Here is a 12,339-nt window from a genome sequence, read left to right as displayed (position 1 = left end):
ACAATCCCAAATCACAGACCTGCATTTCACACACTACATCCATCAACCAATGAACTTTGAAAATAATATTGATCCATGAAAGTCATACAGGAAGCTTTTTCAATATAGCATTCTCTTGAACAAAGTCCAGAAATAGGATATTGAGGAATACTATAAATGAGTTATGGGCTTTGACCAGTGATGTAGGAAACGTGACAAATGACATAAACAACATGGCAACTTTATGCGTGTTGATGTGATATGAGTGACAATTTTTTTTCAAATGGTCTAAGCTACGGATCAGTCGTCACAACAACTACTTTCCTTTAGTTTCACATTCACTGACTTCATCATCTCACAACCGAAGTTTCAGCTGCCAATATAATCTAGATCTCAGGCAAAGTTACATATTCGTCTGACACCACAACCATGATTTTTTACTTTCACACAAACTGGCTTTGCCAACTCACAACCAAACTGTCAACTTCCAACCTAACACAGGCCTCAGGCAAAGCTACAAAGCTATATCTTTCTGCTTTCACATGCATTGGCTTTGCCAACCAAAACCAAAACTGTGAGTACATGCCCGAAAAGTGACACCACAGCAGTCCTTAACATTACATCAGTGGTCAGACCCAATGACTCATAGCAAATACTCCTCAACACCAGAAATCAATGTACATCATCTCTTTGTAAAACACTGATATCTGGAACTGCGCACTTTCAGTAATTGCTGACGATAACAACACTGTAATCCAAGGTGAGGATAAAGCATAAAAGTAAAGAATGAGAAGCACATTGAAGTTGACATTTTCTGAAGATGAGTCCAATACAAACTGGATACACTACACACTGGAAAAGAAATTTAAAGGAACTACTACCAATGAGGTTCACTGATTAAGCTTTGAGAGAAAATCTGACAGGAGACGGAGCAGTCCTATTTTGAACTAAAATCTGTCGAGGAAAAAATTTAAAGAAAGATATGGTCTCGTAAGAAAAGTTACAACAATTAGCATATCAATCAGTAGAAAACCTATGACCATTTTGTTGGCAATTACGTATCATATAGTGGAAACTGGCGAGAATGAGATGTTATTTGAATAATTAAGTGTGCTGACAAATGCACTCCTCAAAATAATAGGAAATGACGAATGAGGTTTATATGATAGCACATAAGAGATATTTGTATAACTGTACAGTGCAGATTGAGAGATTACAACTCAGTGAGAATGGTCAATCAGACAATGTGTACTTCGTTTTTACTTTTTTGCTTGGTGGAAGGTGATACTATAGTCTCCGTTTGAAAGCAACTACAAAACTTTAGTGGGACGCAAATAGTAAATGGCTTGTGATAAACAAATGATGATAAATAAGTTTGAAATGGTTATGTCTTACCTTCCGATGTCCTCGGATTTTCAAAGAAAGATCCAGTAAAAGAACCCCATAAACTTGCTGTCATATTCAATTTACTGTTTCCTTTCGGCGACTCCTTTTGGGACGAGATGTCGGTATCGCTAGGCTTATCCGTCGCCAGTGTGTCCACTCCTGACTTCAATCCCCATGTAGCGAAAAAGTCGTCGCTTGCAGCTTCTAATGTGGGATCTCGTGTCTCTGGATGTTGCTCATCTTCCTTTATATCTAGTGCTTTATCTATAGTTTTCTGCGCTTCTTTCAGGGCATTTTTGGCAAGACTAGCTATCCCAGACGCATCAAACCAGCTCATGATCAACTGATACTCGACATAGTCTGCAAGAAAAGACTGCAGCAGAATTATGTTATTTAGTATGTACGGCAAAAAAGCAAACGAAATGTGCCTGTAATACAGTGAGACCGGTATTTTTGTCTATAATTAGGATACTATCAATGACTACCAGAAATAGAGAAATGGTCAGTTATCTAGGAACTATCTATTTAAGGTTACTAATAATTACCTGTCACTTGAACGAATTCGGCGAGTGCTCTACTCAATAGGAAAACCGAATACTTGATTGCAACAATAATTAAGTAAGTACTACGTAACACAATTTACAATGTATTTTTTTAACAATGAGACCACGTAAAAATACGTGTTCTGCTACGTATATGTAAATTATCTCTGCAATAGACGCGTACGTGTTTATTTTGAACAGCTGATATTCACAGCATAAGATCTCTGTGCATGAATTAACGTCAAAACATACTTTAAACATATATGTGTGTCTATCGAGGTAACAAGTGTGGAACAGCAACGAAATGTTTTATTTGAGTACATAATAATTCCAAATATTGAATACTTCAGCCAGTGTTCATAACTATTAAATTATGCATAAATTGGTAGAGGAGCATTCCATGATTAAACACAGTCAATAAATTTTAAAAAAGATTTTTACCAATACCTTCTAATCGAAATTCCAGTTTTTATACTTCAAATTCCAAAATACAGGATTTTCACAAACAACCTCTCTGACTCAAAACCACCTCAGAGTTAATAACGCTAGGAACAATGATTGCACTCGAGCAGTGAGAATATAAAGAGTTTACGATAAAATATATAAACAGTAAATATCTTACACAGTAACTGTAAAAGAAATATGTAAACCTATATTTAAACAGTATCATAAACTGTTATAAGACGTAGCGGTTCCAGTGCTCCAGTGGCGCAATCGGTTAGCGCACGGTACTTATAGACAGTAAGTCGTGAGCAATGCCGGGGTTGTGAGTTCGAGCCTCACCTGGAGCAATATTTTTACTTAGCTCACGTACTCTATATTCAACTAATATTATGTCCTTTCATGGTTTTCATCTAATTCCGCTCCTTTTAATGTACATTTTTTTTTATCAAACCTGGGCTTGAGTAGCACAAGATAGAACACACGTTTCTGTATCCAACGAGTGGAAGACAGCTATGGCATCTACTTTCAACCCCGCCTCCCCTTCCCCCGCCGCCTTAAATAACAATAAAGTTCTCAGAAACTGAACTTTCATCGTGATCAGTGAGAAGAATAGACGAATCAGTCTGAAGAAGGAAGAAATTTGTTCGTGATATACGACAATTTTCGAAACAAGTTCTATTACAGGCACATTTGATAATATGGATCTGCAGCTCTTATCTTTCTTTCTGTGTCTGCATTTAAATTATAGGATGTAGGTTCCCCTTTTTGTAAACACGCTTTTTTCGTTTTTACCCAAACTTGTTAGATCAGTTACAGCCTAAAACGTTCACTTTTTACAGTTTTCAATAAACCCCACTGATAATGACACAGAGGTTACAAAGAAAAAAAGGAGGGACATATTTCCTACAACCTTTGATAATGGTGGTGGGAACTTAGGCGTATACTTTCCCGAGCGGGAAGGCGTGCCGGTCCCCGGGATGAATCCGGCAGGCGGATTGGCTTATTTCACATCAACCCGGCAGCCGACATGCCGGTATTTTTGCCGGGCCGATACGGGACCTACCGCCTCTTCACACGTAGCCGACAGCCGCACGGCATGCTGTGCCGTCCTTCCGTGTCTTGTGCATGTTCAGCTGACCTCGACTACAAATGGAGCACGACTAGCTATTAGCGTTTGAAAAACAGAAGAAGAGGATGTGTGCATTGGGTCCATCCACTCAATATGAGAAGAGACGAAGTGGGTGCATTCTTTATTCTTTTTGAAGGATTAAGGGGAATGAAGACAAGTTTTTTAATTATTTTCGGATGAGTTTACGAACTTTTGACGATTTACATGCACGAATGAAGAGTTTCATTCAACACCTTAATACATCCTTCCGAGAATGTATCCAGCCTCTACAAACGTTGGCAATTACCATCATGTGAGAGGGAAAGAAAACGAAAGCTAAAATTAAAAAAAATTATCCTAAAGGATGTATATTTTTGTTATCATCTTAAAAAATTAAAACATTGGTTAAGCATTTCCACAACCAGTAAAATAGTCAGATGTGTGTGTCAAGTTATTTGGTCTCTGCGTTATGAATGTATGTCTCTACCCAACAAAGACGACTTTGAAAACATAGCTGGAAAATTTGAGCCAAGAGCAAATTGGTGCTGTAGATGGAAAACTTAATGTGCCACTGACGTAAAGAATTTTTGTACTTAACCTAAAAAATAAAGATTTGTACTTACCATAGTCGTCTCTGTCTTTGTCACACGTCGTTCAAAGCTTCGTTTAGTTCTTTGCAAACTTCGATCCATGCATTCCTTGTTTGTATTCTGTTCTTATAAGTACCTAAAGTCTTGTCCCACAAAACTAGTCGTTCCAGAACTAATGTCATAAGGACTTCGATATCAATAACCGCCATTACACAGTAGACTAGAAATGTCCAGAACAGATTGAACCACCAACAAAGCAAAACACAACTGGCCGGCACACGATAGTTGTAGAGTATACAGGGTGGTCCATTGATCGTGACCGGGCCAAATATCTCACGAAATAAGCATCAAACGAAAAAACTAAAAAAGAACGAAACTTGTCTAGCTTGAAGGGGGAAACCAGAGGGCGCTATGGTTGGTCCGCTAGACGGCGCTGCTATACATCAAACGGATATAAACTGCGTCTTTTTAAATAGGAACCCCCATTTTTATTACATATTCGTGTAGTACGTAAAGAAATATGAATGTTTTAGTTGGACCACTTTTTTCGCTTTGTGATAAATGGTGCTGTAACAGTCACAAACGTATGACACAATTTTAGACGAACAGTTGGAAACAGGTAGGTATTTTAAGTTAAAATACAGAACGTAGTTACGTTTGAATATTTTATTTCGGTTGTTCGAATGTGATACATGTACCTTCGTGAACTTATCATTTCTGAGAACGCGTGCTGTTACAGCGTGATTACCTGCAAATACCACGGCCGGCTAAGTGGCCGTGCGGTTCTAGGCGCTGCAGTCTGGAACCGCTACGGTCGCAGGTTCGAATCCTGCCTCGGGCATGGATGTGTGTGATGTCCTTAGGTTAGTTAGGTTTAACTAGTTCTAAGTTCTAGGGGACTAATGACCACAGCAGTTGAGTCCCATAGTGCTCAGAGCCATTTTGCAAATACCACATAATGCAATAAATGCTCAAAATGAAGTCAGTCAACCTCAATGCATTTGGCAATACGTGTAACGACATTCCTCTCAACAGTGAGCAGTTCGCCTTCCGTAATGTTCGCACATGCATTGACAATGGGCTGACGCATGTTGTCTAGGCGTTGTCGGTGGATCACGACAGAAAATATCCTTCAACTTCCCCACAGAAAGAAATCCGGGGACGTCAGATCCGGTGAACGTGCTTCGACGACCAATCCACCTGTCATGAAATATGCTATTCAATACCGCTTCAACCGCACGCGAGCTATGTGCCGGACGTCCATTATGTTGGAAGTACATCGCCATTCTGTCATCCAGTGAAACATCTTGTAGTAACATCAGCATACATTAGATTGCCATTAATAAAATGGGGCCCAATTATCCTTCCTCCTATAACGCCGCACCATACATTAACCCGCCAAGGTCGCTGATGTTTCACTTGTCGCAGCCATCGTGGATTTTCCGTTGCCCAATAGTGCATATTATGTCGGTTTACGTTTCCGCTGTTGGTGAATGACACTTCGTCGCTAAATAGAACGCGTGCAAAAAGTCTGTCATCGTCCCGTAATTTCTCTTGTGCCCGGTGGCAGAACTGCACACGACGTTCAAAGTCGTCGCTATGCAATGCCTGGTGCATAGAAAAATGGTACGGGTGCAATCGATGTTGATGTAGCATTCTCAACATCGACGTTTTTGAGATTCCCGATTCTCGCGAAATTTGTCTGCTACTGATGTGCGTATTAGCCGCGACAGCAGCTAAAACACCTACTCGGGCATCATCATTTGTTGTAGGTCGTGGTTGACGTTTCACATGTAGCTGAACACTGCCTGTTTCCTTAAATAACCTAACTATCCGGCGAACGGTCCGGACACTTGGATGATGTCGTCCAGGATACCGAGCAGCATACATAGCACACGCCCATTGGGCATTTTGACCACAATAGCCATACATCAACAAGATATCGATCTTTTCCGCAATTGGTAATCGGTCCATTTTAACACGGGTAATGTATCACGAAGCAAATACCGTCCGCACTGGCGGAATGTTACGTGATACCACGTACTTATACGTTTGTGACTATTAAAGCGCCATCTATCACAAAGCTAAAAAAATGGTCTAAATAAAACATTCATATTTCTTTACATACTACACGAATGTGTAATAAAAAATGGGGGTTCCTATTTAAAAAAAACGCAGCTGATATCTGTTTGATCTATGGCAGCGCCATATATCGGGCCAACCATAGCGCCATATGGTTTCCCCCTTCAAGCTAGACGAGTTTCGTTCTTTGCAGTTTTCTCGTTTGACGCTTATTTCGTGAGATATTTGGACCGGTCACTATCAATGGACCAACCTGTATGTGTAGCGCTCTACTGTTTTGCATGCCCAATCACCTGCGCCGGTATTTCCGCATGACACCGACAACGGGCCGACACAGTGGAGGCCGCTTGTATCCCACAGCCTCGGTCCGGCTGTCGGCTGTCGTTCAGCCGTCCACGTCGTCAGTCAGCCAGGTGTGAAACGTCCCGTGCCGGCCGCTGTGGTTTAGCGGTTGTAGGCGCTTCAATCTGGCGACGCACGGCTGCTACAGTCGCAGGTTCGAATCCTGCCTCGAGCATGGATATGTGTGATGTCCTTAAGTTAGTTAGGTTTACGTAGTTCTAAGCCTAGGGGACTGATGACCTCAGATGTTAAGTCCCATAGTGCTTAGAGCCATTTGAACTATTTTGAAACGTCACGTAAGCGCCTCACCCTCACAACCGGCTAGCGGTTCCGGCTGCCGTGTCGAGGTCCGGTGAGCCGACCAGCCTGTGAATGGATAAGGACTGGTTCCCCTTATTCCGTCTCAGTTACACGCTATATCGGCGATTGCTGCGCGAACACTGTCTCCACTTACGCGTACACCATAATTACTCTATCACGCAAATATTTGGAGTTACACTCTTCTGGTATGAGATGTTGCCGGGAGAGGGGGGGGGGGGTTCACTGGGTTCAGTGTGGAGCGGTGGGGTTGTGAACCACTGTGGGCTACGGCGGGACGAAACCTCTCCGTCGTTTGTAGGTCCCCGGTTCAATACACAAGGCCTACTCCTCTTCCAGATTTGTCTTGTTCATGAAATAGGTATAAGCTACTTTCGTTATAAATTCTCCATGTCCACAGCTACTGTTCCCCTAACCCCGCAAATATGACTAGATGCCGGTATTAACGTGCCCTGCCAGAGTCACACGCGTACCCGTAGTACTGATGAACTGGGGAAGTCCTGTTAAGCAATAAGTCTTCATATTATTTACCATATATGATTTTACTTCCGTATTGGCTGTCACTCTGGACATCAGAGACCATTTGTGCAAGCAATATGACGTGACACCCAGCCCACTATGGGCGTGATGTTGCACCAGTACTGAACATCATATACAACCGTTCGCTCGGCGAAAGATCCGTACCCAAAGACTGGAAAGTCGCACAGGACACACCAATATTCAAGAAAGGTAGCAGGAGGAATCCACTAAATTACAGGCCCATATCGTTAACGTCGATATGCAGCAGGATTTTAGAACATATATTCCGTTCGAACATAATGAATCACCTCGAAGAAAACTGCCTATTGACACACAGTCAACATGAGTTTAGAAAACATCGTTCCTGTGAAATACACATGAAGTACTGAGTGCCATTGACAAGGGATTTCAGATCGATTCCGTATTTCTGGATTTCCGGAAGGCTTTTGACACTATACCACACAAGCGGCTCGTAGTGAAATTGCGTGATTATGGAATATCGTCTCAGTTATGTGACTGCATCTGTGATTTCCTGTCAGAGAGGCCACAGTTCGTTGTAATTGACGGAAAGTCATCGAGTAAAACAGAAGTGATTTCTGGCGTTCCCCAAGGTAGTGTTATAGGCCCTTTGCTGTTCCTTATCTATATAAACTATTTGGGAGACAATCTGAGCAGCCGTCTTCGGTTGTTTGCAGGTGACGCTGTCGTTTATCGATTAATAAAGTTATCAGAGGATCAAAACAAACTGCAAAACGATTTAGAAGAAATATCGAAATGGTGCGAAAAGTGGCAGTTGACCTTAAATAAAGAAAAGTGTGAGGTCATCCACATGAGTGCTAAAAAGAACGCGTTAAACTTCGGTTACACGATAAATCAGTCTAATCTAAAGGCCGTAAATTCAACTAAACACCTAGGAATTACAATTACGAACAAATTAAATTCGAAGGAACACATAGAAAATGTTGTGGGGAAGGCTAACCAAAGACTGCGTTTCATTGGCAGGACACTTAGAAAATGTAACAGACCTTCTAAGGAGACTGCCTACACTACGCTTGTCCGTCCTATTTTAGAATACTGTAGTGAGGTGTGGGATCCTTACCAGATAGGACTGACTGAGTACATCGAAAAAGTTCAAAGAAAGGCAGCACGTTTTGTATTATCACGAAATATGGGAGAGAGTGTCACAGAAATGATACAGGATTTGGGATGGACATCATTAAAAGAAAGGCGTTTTTCGTTGCGACGGAATCTTCTCACGAAATTCCAATCACCAACTTTCTCCTCCGAATGCGAAAATATTTTGTTGACCCCGACGTACATAGGGAGGAACGATCACAAAGATAAAATGAGGGAAATCAGAGCTCATACGGAAAGATATAGGTGTTCATTCTTCCCGCGCGCAATACAAGATTGGAATAATAGAGAATTGTGAAGGTGGTTCGATGAACCATCTGCCAGCCACTTACATGTGATCTGCAGAGTATCCATGTAGATGTAGATGTAGAACAACACATTTCCTGGGTGGTCCTCAGGAATGCCCCACACAATCGTTCTATTCCGTGCTAGTAGATTCTGTTTGTGGGGATATCTAAAGAATCGTGTTGATGTCGCCGAACCCACAACTTCAGGAAGCTCGTCGCTCCGAGACACCAATGACTTTATACCTCGTCTGCAGGTCGTTCAGACGCTGCACTGAGTTGAGCATTCAAGAAAACGGACACTGGTTTTGAACACCTCAATTAAATGAACATTCTACCGCCAGAAAAGCCATCTGAAACTCAGTCACCAGGTGTTCGGTTCTTTACCAAACTGCTCGGTATTTCAACCCCGTGTTCGGTGTTCCGTACCGAAGTATGAGTGGTTCGGTATTTTTAGAATTCCATTCATATAACTAATCTATTTAATGATTTGCAAAATTATCAATGCAGCAATGCCACTGTGGCAAGTCTTCAGTCACACAAACCATTTACAGTCTGACGCTAGAAATCAAACGAGCGTCGATACGGTAAAAACATAACTACGCATTCGTTGTAATTTGAAGTTTGAAACATACAAAACATACGACGACTTTTATCAAAAAATTAAAGATAAAAAATGTTGAAAGCTAGCAATAATAATTAGAATTTTTAATGTTTATTGTTTTCACTCTCTGCTAAGCAGATCCTTTCGCCAGGCAATGTTCGGTAATTTTGACAATTTAATCTAGCAACCCAGACGTGAACACAATCAAGCAGGGCATGTTGCAGGTAACCCGAAAATTTGGGGCGTTTGCAGCTTCTACTTAAAACTGTCAGAAATATGTTTTCAATTGATTAGTGCACAGTTGTTTTAAATACATCAGTTACACGATACAAAAAATAATGTTCTGTTAAAAAAAATAATAACTCATCGCTGGAACTCTCTGGAGAGTAGCCGCACAGTTTGAGGCGTCTTGTCACGGTACGAGCGGCTCCCCCAGTCGTAGGTTCGAATTCTGCCTCGGGAATGAGAGTGTGTATGTAAGCTTAGGGACCGATGACCTCAGTAGTTTAGTCCCATAAGACCTTACTACAAATTTCCATTTTTTTCTGGAGTGTAACTAAACAACTATGTTCAAAACTTTGCAGAAAGAATAACTTTTCTGAAGTTTACCTTTTATTACTTGTTAGTTATACAGAAAAAAAACATCCTCAGTGACATGTTGCAGTATGTTGGCGGTAGGCCATCGCATGCGGCGATGGGCCAACGGACCCGAGACCACTGCCGCGTGTTCGGGTACCGACTCGGCCTTGATATAAATTAACCTGCTGAATGCAACATACGCCGCAAGATGTTGCCTTTTACAGGAAGCTAGAAAACGACGCACGCAACATTTCCATAGCATGCCACAATGTTGCAAGCCTTTGGCCCACCACAAACGAGCCTTTACTGATGCGCCTCATGTTTCTTTTTCATATATGGTTTATAAAGTCAGCTGCCGTCATAGTCTAAGTCAACATTGCTTTTACAGTTATTTTCATTTGAAAACTAGACATACTGTCGTAAAGCCAGAAGGATCTTTATACTGTTTGCATCGCTTTTTTCTTGTCAGTAACTTAATAGTTCAAATGGCTCTGAGCACTATGGGACTTAACATCTGAGGTCATCAGTCCCCTAGAACTTAGGACTACTTAAACCTAACTAACCTATGGATGTCACACACATCCATGCCCGAGGCAGGGTTCGAACCGTAGCGGTCGCGCGGTTCCACACTAAATTGTCAATAACTGCTATGGTTAACACAGTTTAAAAAAATAAGGGAAGGTGACCTGAGAAGAATTTCGCTTGCGACTAAATGACGATGCAAATTTCAGAAAAGTGTGAAAAAGTACGCATAATTTTATTACAGCAATAAGTGTTCTCAGCCACGAGGAAGTTGCGCAAGTAAGTTTATTTTTCAGCTGGTAGTCGCGGTGTACCTTACGAGAGGATGAAACGAATTTTTTCAGTCACTTCAGAATTTCTATCACAAACTTGGATGAATTACATTGCGCGCTTGGAATCGTATTACAGAACCAAGACATAAATATACCAGATGTACCGGTATGAAATGAGAGTTAAGATACAAATGTGTCAACAGGAAACATTTGTTGTGAACGAGCCTTTTTTTTTTTGCCTGGTTGGTATGACATCTGTTAAAGATACTTAGTATACATCAAGTCATGGAATAAACAACATCATATGTTTTTATCGTGTCAACAATGTCGAATTTTGTACCAGAAAGTGATGATTTGCGTAAAGCATTAATTTTTTGTTTTCATTTGAAAAAAAGTGCTGCAGAGTCGCATCAAATGCTTGTCGAGGCATATGGTGATAATGCTCTATCAGAAGCAACATGCAAAAGATGGTTTCAACGGTTCAGAAGTAATGATTTTGATGTAAGAAATGAAGAACGTGGAAGACCAGCAAAAAGTTCGAAGACGCCGAATTGCAAGCAATATTGGATGAAGATGACACTCTGAGTCAGAAGCAAATGGCAGTAATGCTAAATGTTGCACGACAAACAACTTCTGACCGTTTGAAAGCTATGGGAAAGATCCAAAAGTGTGGAAAATGGGTGCCACATGAATTGAATGAAAGACAGATGGAAAACTGAAAAACCATTTGTCAAATTTTGCTTCAAAGACATGAAAGAAAATCAGTTTTGCATCGAATTGTTACTGGCGGTGAAAAATGGATTTATTTTAAGAATCCTAAACGGGAAAAATCATGGGTTAATCCGGGACAACCATCAACATCAACTGCAAAACCAGATCGATTCGGCAAGAAGACAATGCTCTGTGTTTGGTGGGATCAGAAAGGTGTGGTGTATCATGAGCTTCTAAAACCCGGTGAAAATGTGAATACTAATCGCTACAGCCAACAAATGATCAGAATCAAATGGTTCAAATGGCTCTGAGCACTTTGGGACTTAACTTCTGAGGTCATCAGTCCCCTAGAACTTAGAACTACTTAAACCTAACTAACCTAAGGACATCACACACATCCATGCCCGGGGCAGGATTCGAACCTGCGACCGTAGCGGTCGCGCCGTTCCAGATTGTAGCGCCTAGAACCGCTCGGCCACTCCGGCCGGCAACAAATGACCAATTTGAACTATGCGCTGATCGAAAAAAGACCAGAATGGACCAGAAGACATGGAAAAGTCATCAAACAAAACGCTTGGCTGGGAGCTGCTATCCAACCCGCCGTATTCACCAGACTTGGCCCCTTCCGACTACCATTTGTTTTCATTAATGGGACACGCACTGGCTGAGGAACACTTCGATTCCTTCTAAGAAACCGTAAATTGGATGTCTGATTGGTTTGCCTCAAAAGACGAACATTTCTATTGGCGTGGTGTCCACAAATTGCCAGAAAGGTGGTCAAAATGTATAGAAAGCAATGGTCAGTACTTTGAATAAAATGTTTTTACTTTTCAATTCAAAATTAGTGTTTCATTTACACAAAAGAAACGCTGATTTCATACCGGTACACCAGGTAACCTCGAACAAATGGTATGTGTTCCAGT

At 41.3% G+C, this 12,339-nt stretch overlaps 1 protein-coding gene and 1 non-coding gene across 4 annotated transcripts in view; one reads left to right on the top strand and one right to left on the bottom strand.

Moving 5' to 3' along the window:
- The window catches only part of LOC126251768 (TATA element modulatory factor), a 181,768-nt gene extending 179,706 nt beyond the window's left edge, over positions 1 to 2,062 (bottom strand). For 2 of the 3 annotated variants that reach the window (XM_049952388.1, XM_049952390.1), the window contains exons 1-2: positions 1,911 to 2,062; positions 1,375 to 1,738 (exon numbers count right to left, since the gene is read on the bottom strand). In XM_049952388.1, coding sequence (XP_049808345.1) covers positions 1,375 to 1,702 — 328 coding nt within the window. In that variant the 5' untranslated portion in view covers positions 1,703 to 1,738; positions 1,911 to 2,062. The remainder of the gene's footprint in view (positions 1 to 1,374; positions 1,739 to 1,910) is intronic. The other variant, XM_049952389.1, reaches the window with a different exon arrangement.
- Positions 2,063 to 2,606: 544 nt separating this feature from the next.
- Trnai-uau (transfer RNA isoleucine (anticodon UAU)) lies at positions 2,607 to 2,698 on the top strand. Its single transcript is given in 2 exon segments — positions 2,607 to 2,644; positions 2,663 to 2,698. It is a non-coding gene; the product is annotated as a tRNA-Ile (tRNA).
- The last annotated feature ends 9,641 nt before the right edge of the window (positions 2,699 to 12,339 follow it).

This window comes from Schistocerca nitens, chromosome 4 (assembly GCF_023898315.1).
Source record: "Schistocerca nitens isolate TAMUIC-IGC-003100 chromosome 4, iqSchNite1.1, whole genome shotgun sequence".
Lineage (NCBI taxonomy): Eukaryota > Metazoa > Arthropoda > Insecta > Orthoptera > Acrididae > Schistocerca > Schistocerca nitens.
This window is presented reverse-complemented; position numbering and strand designations above follow the sequence as displayed.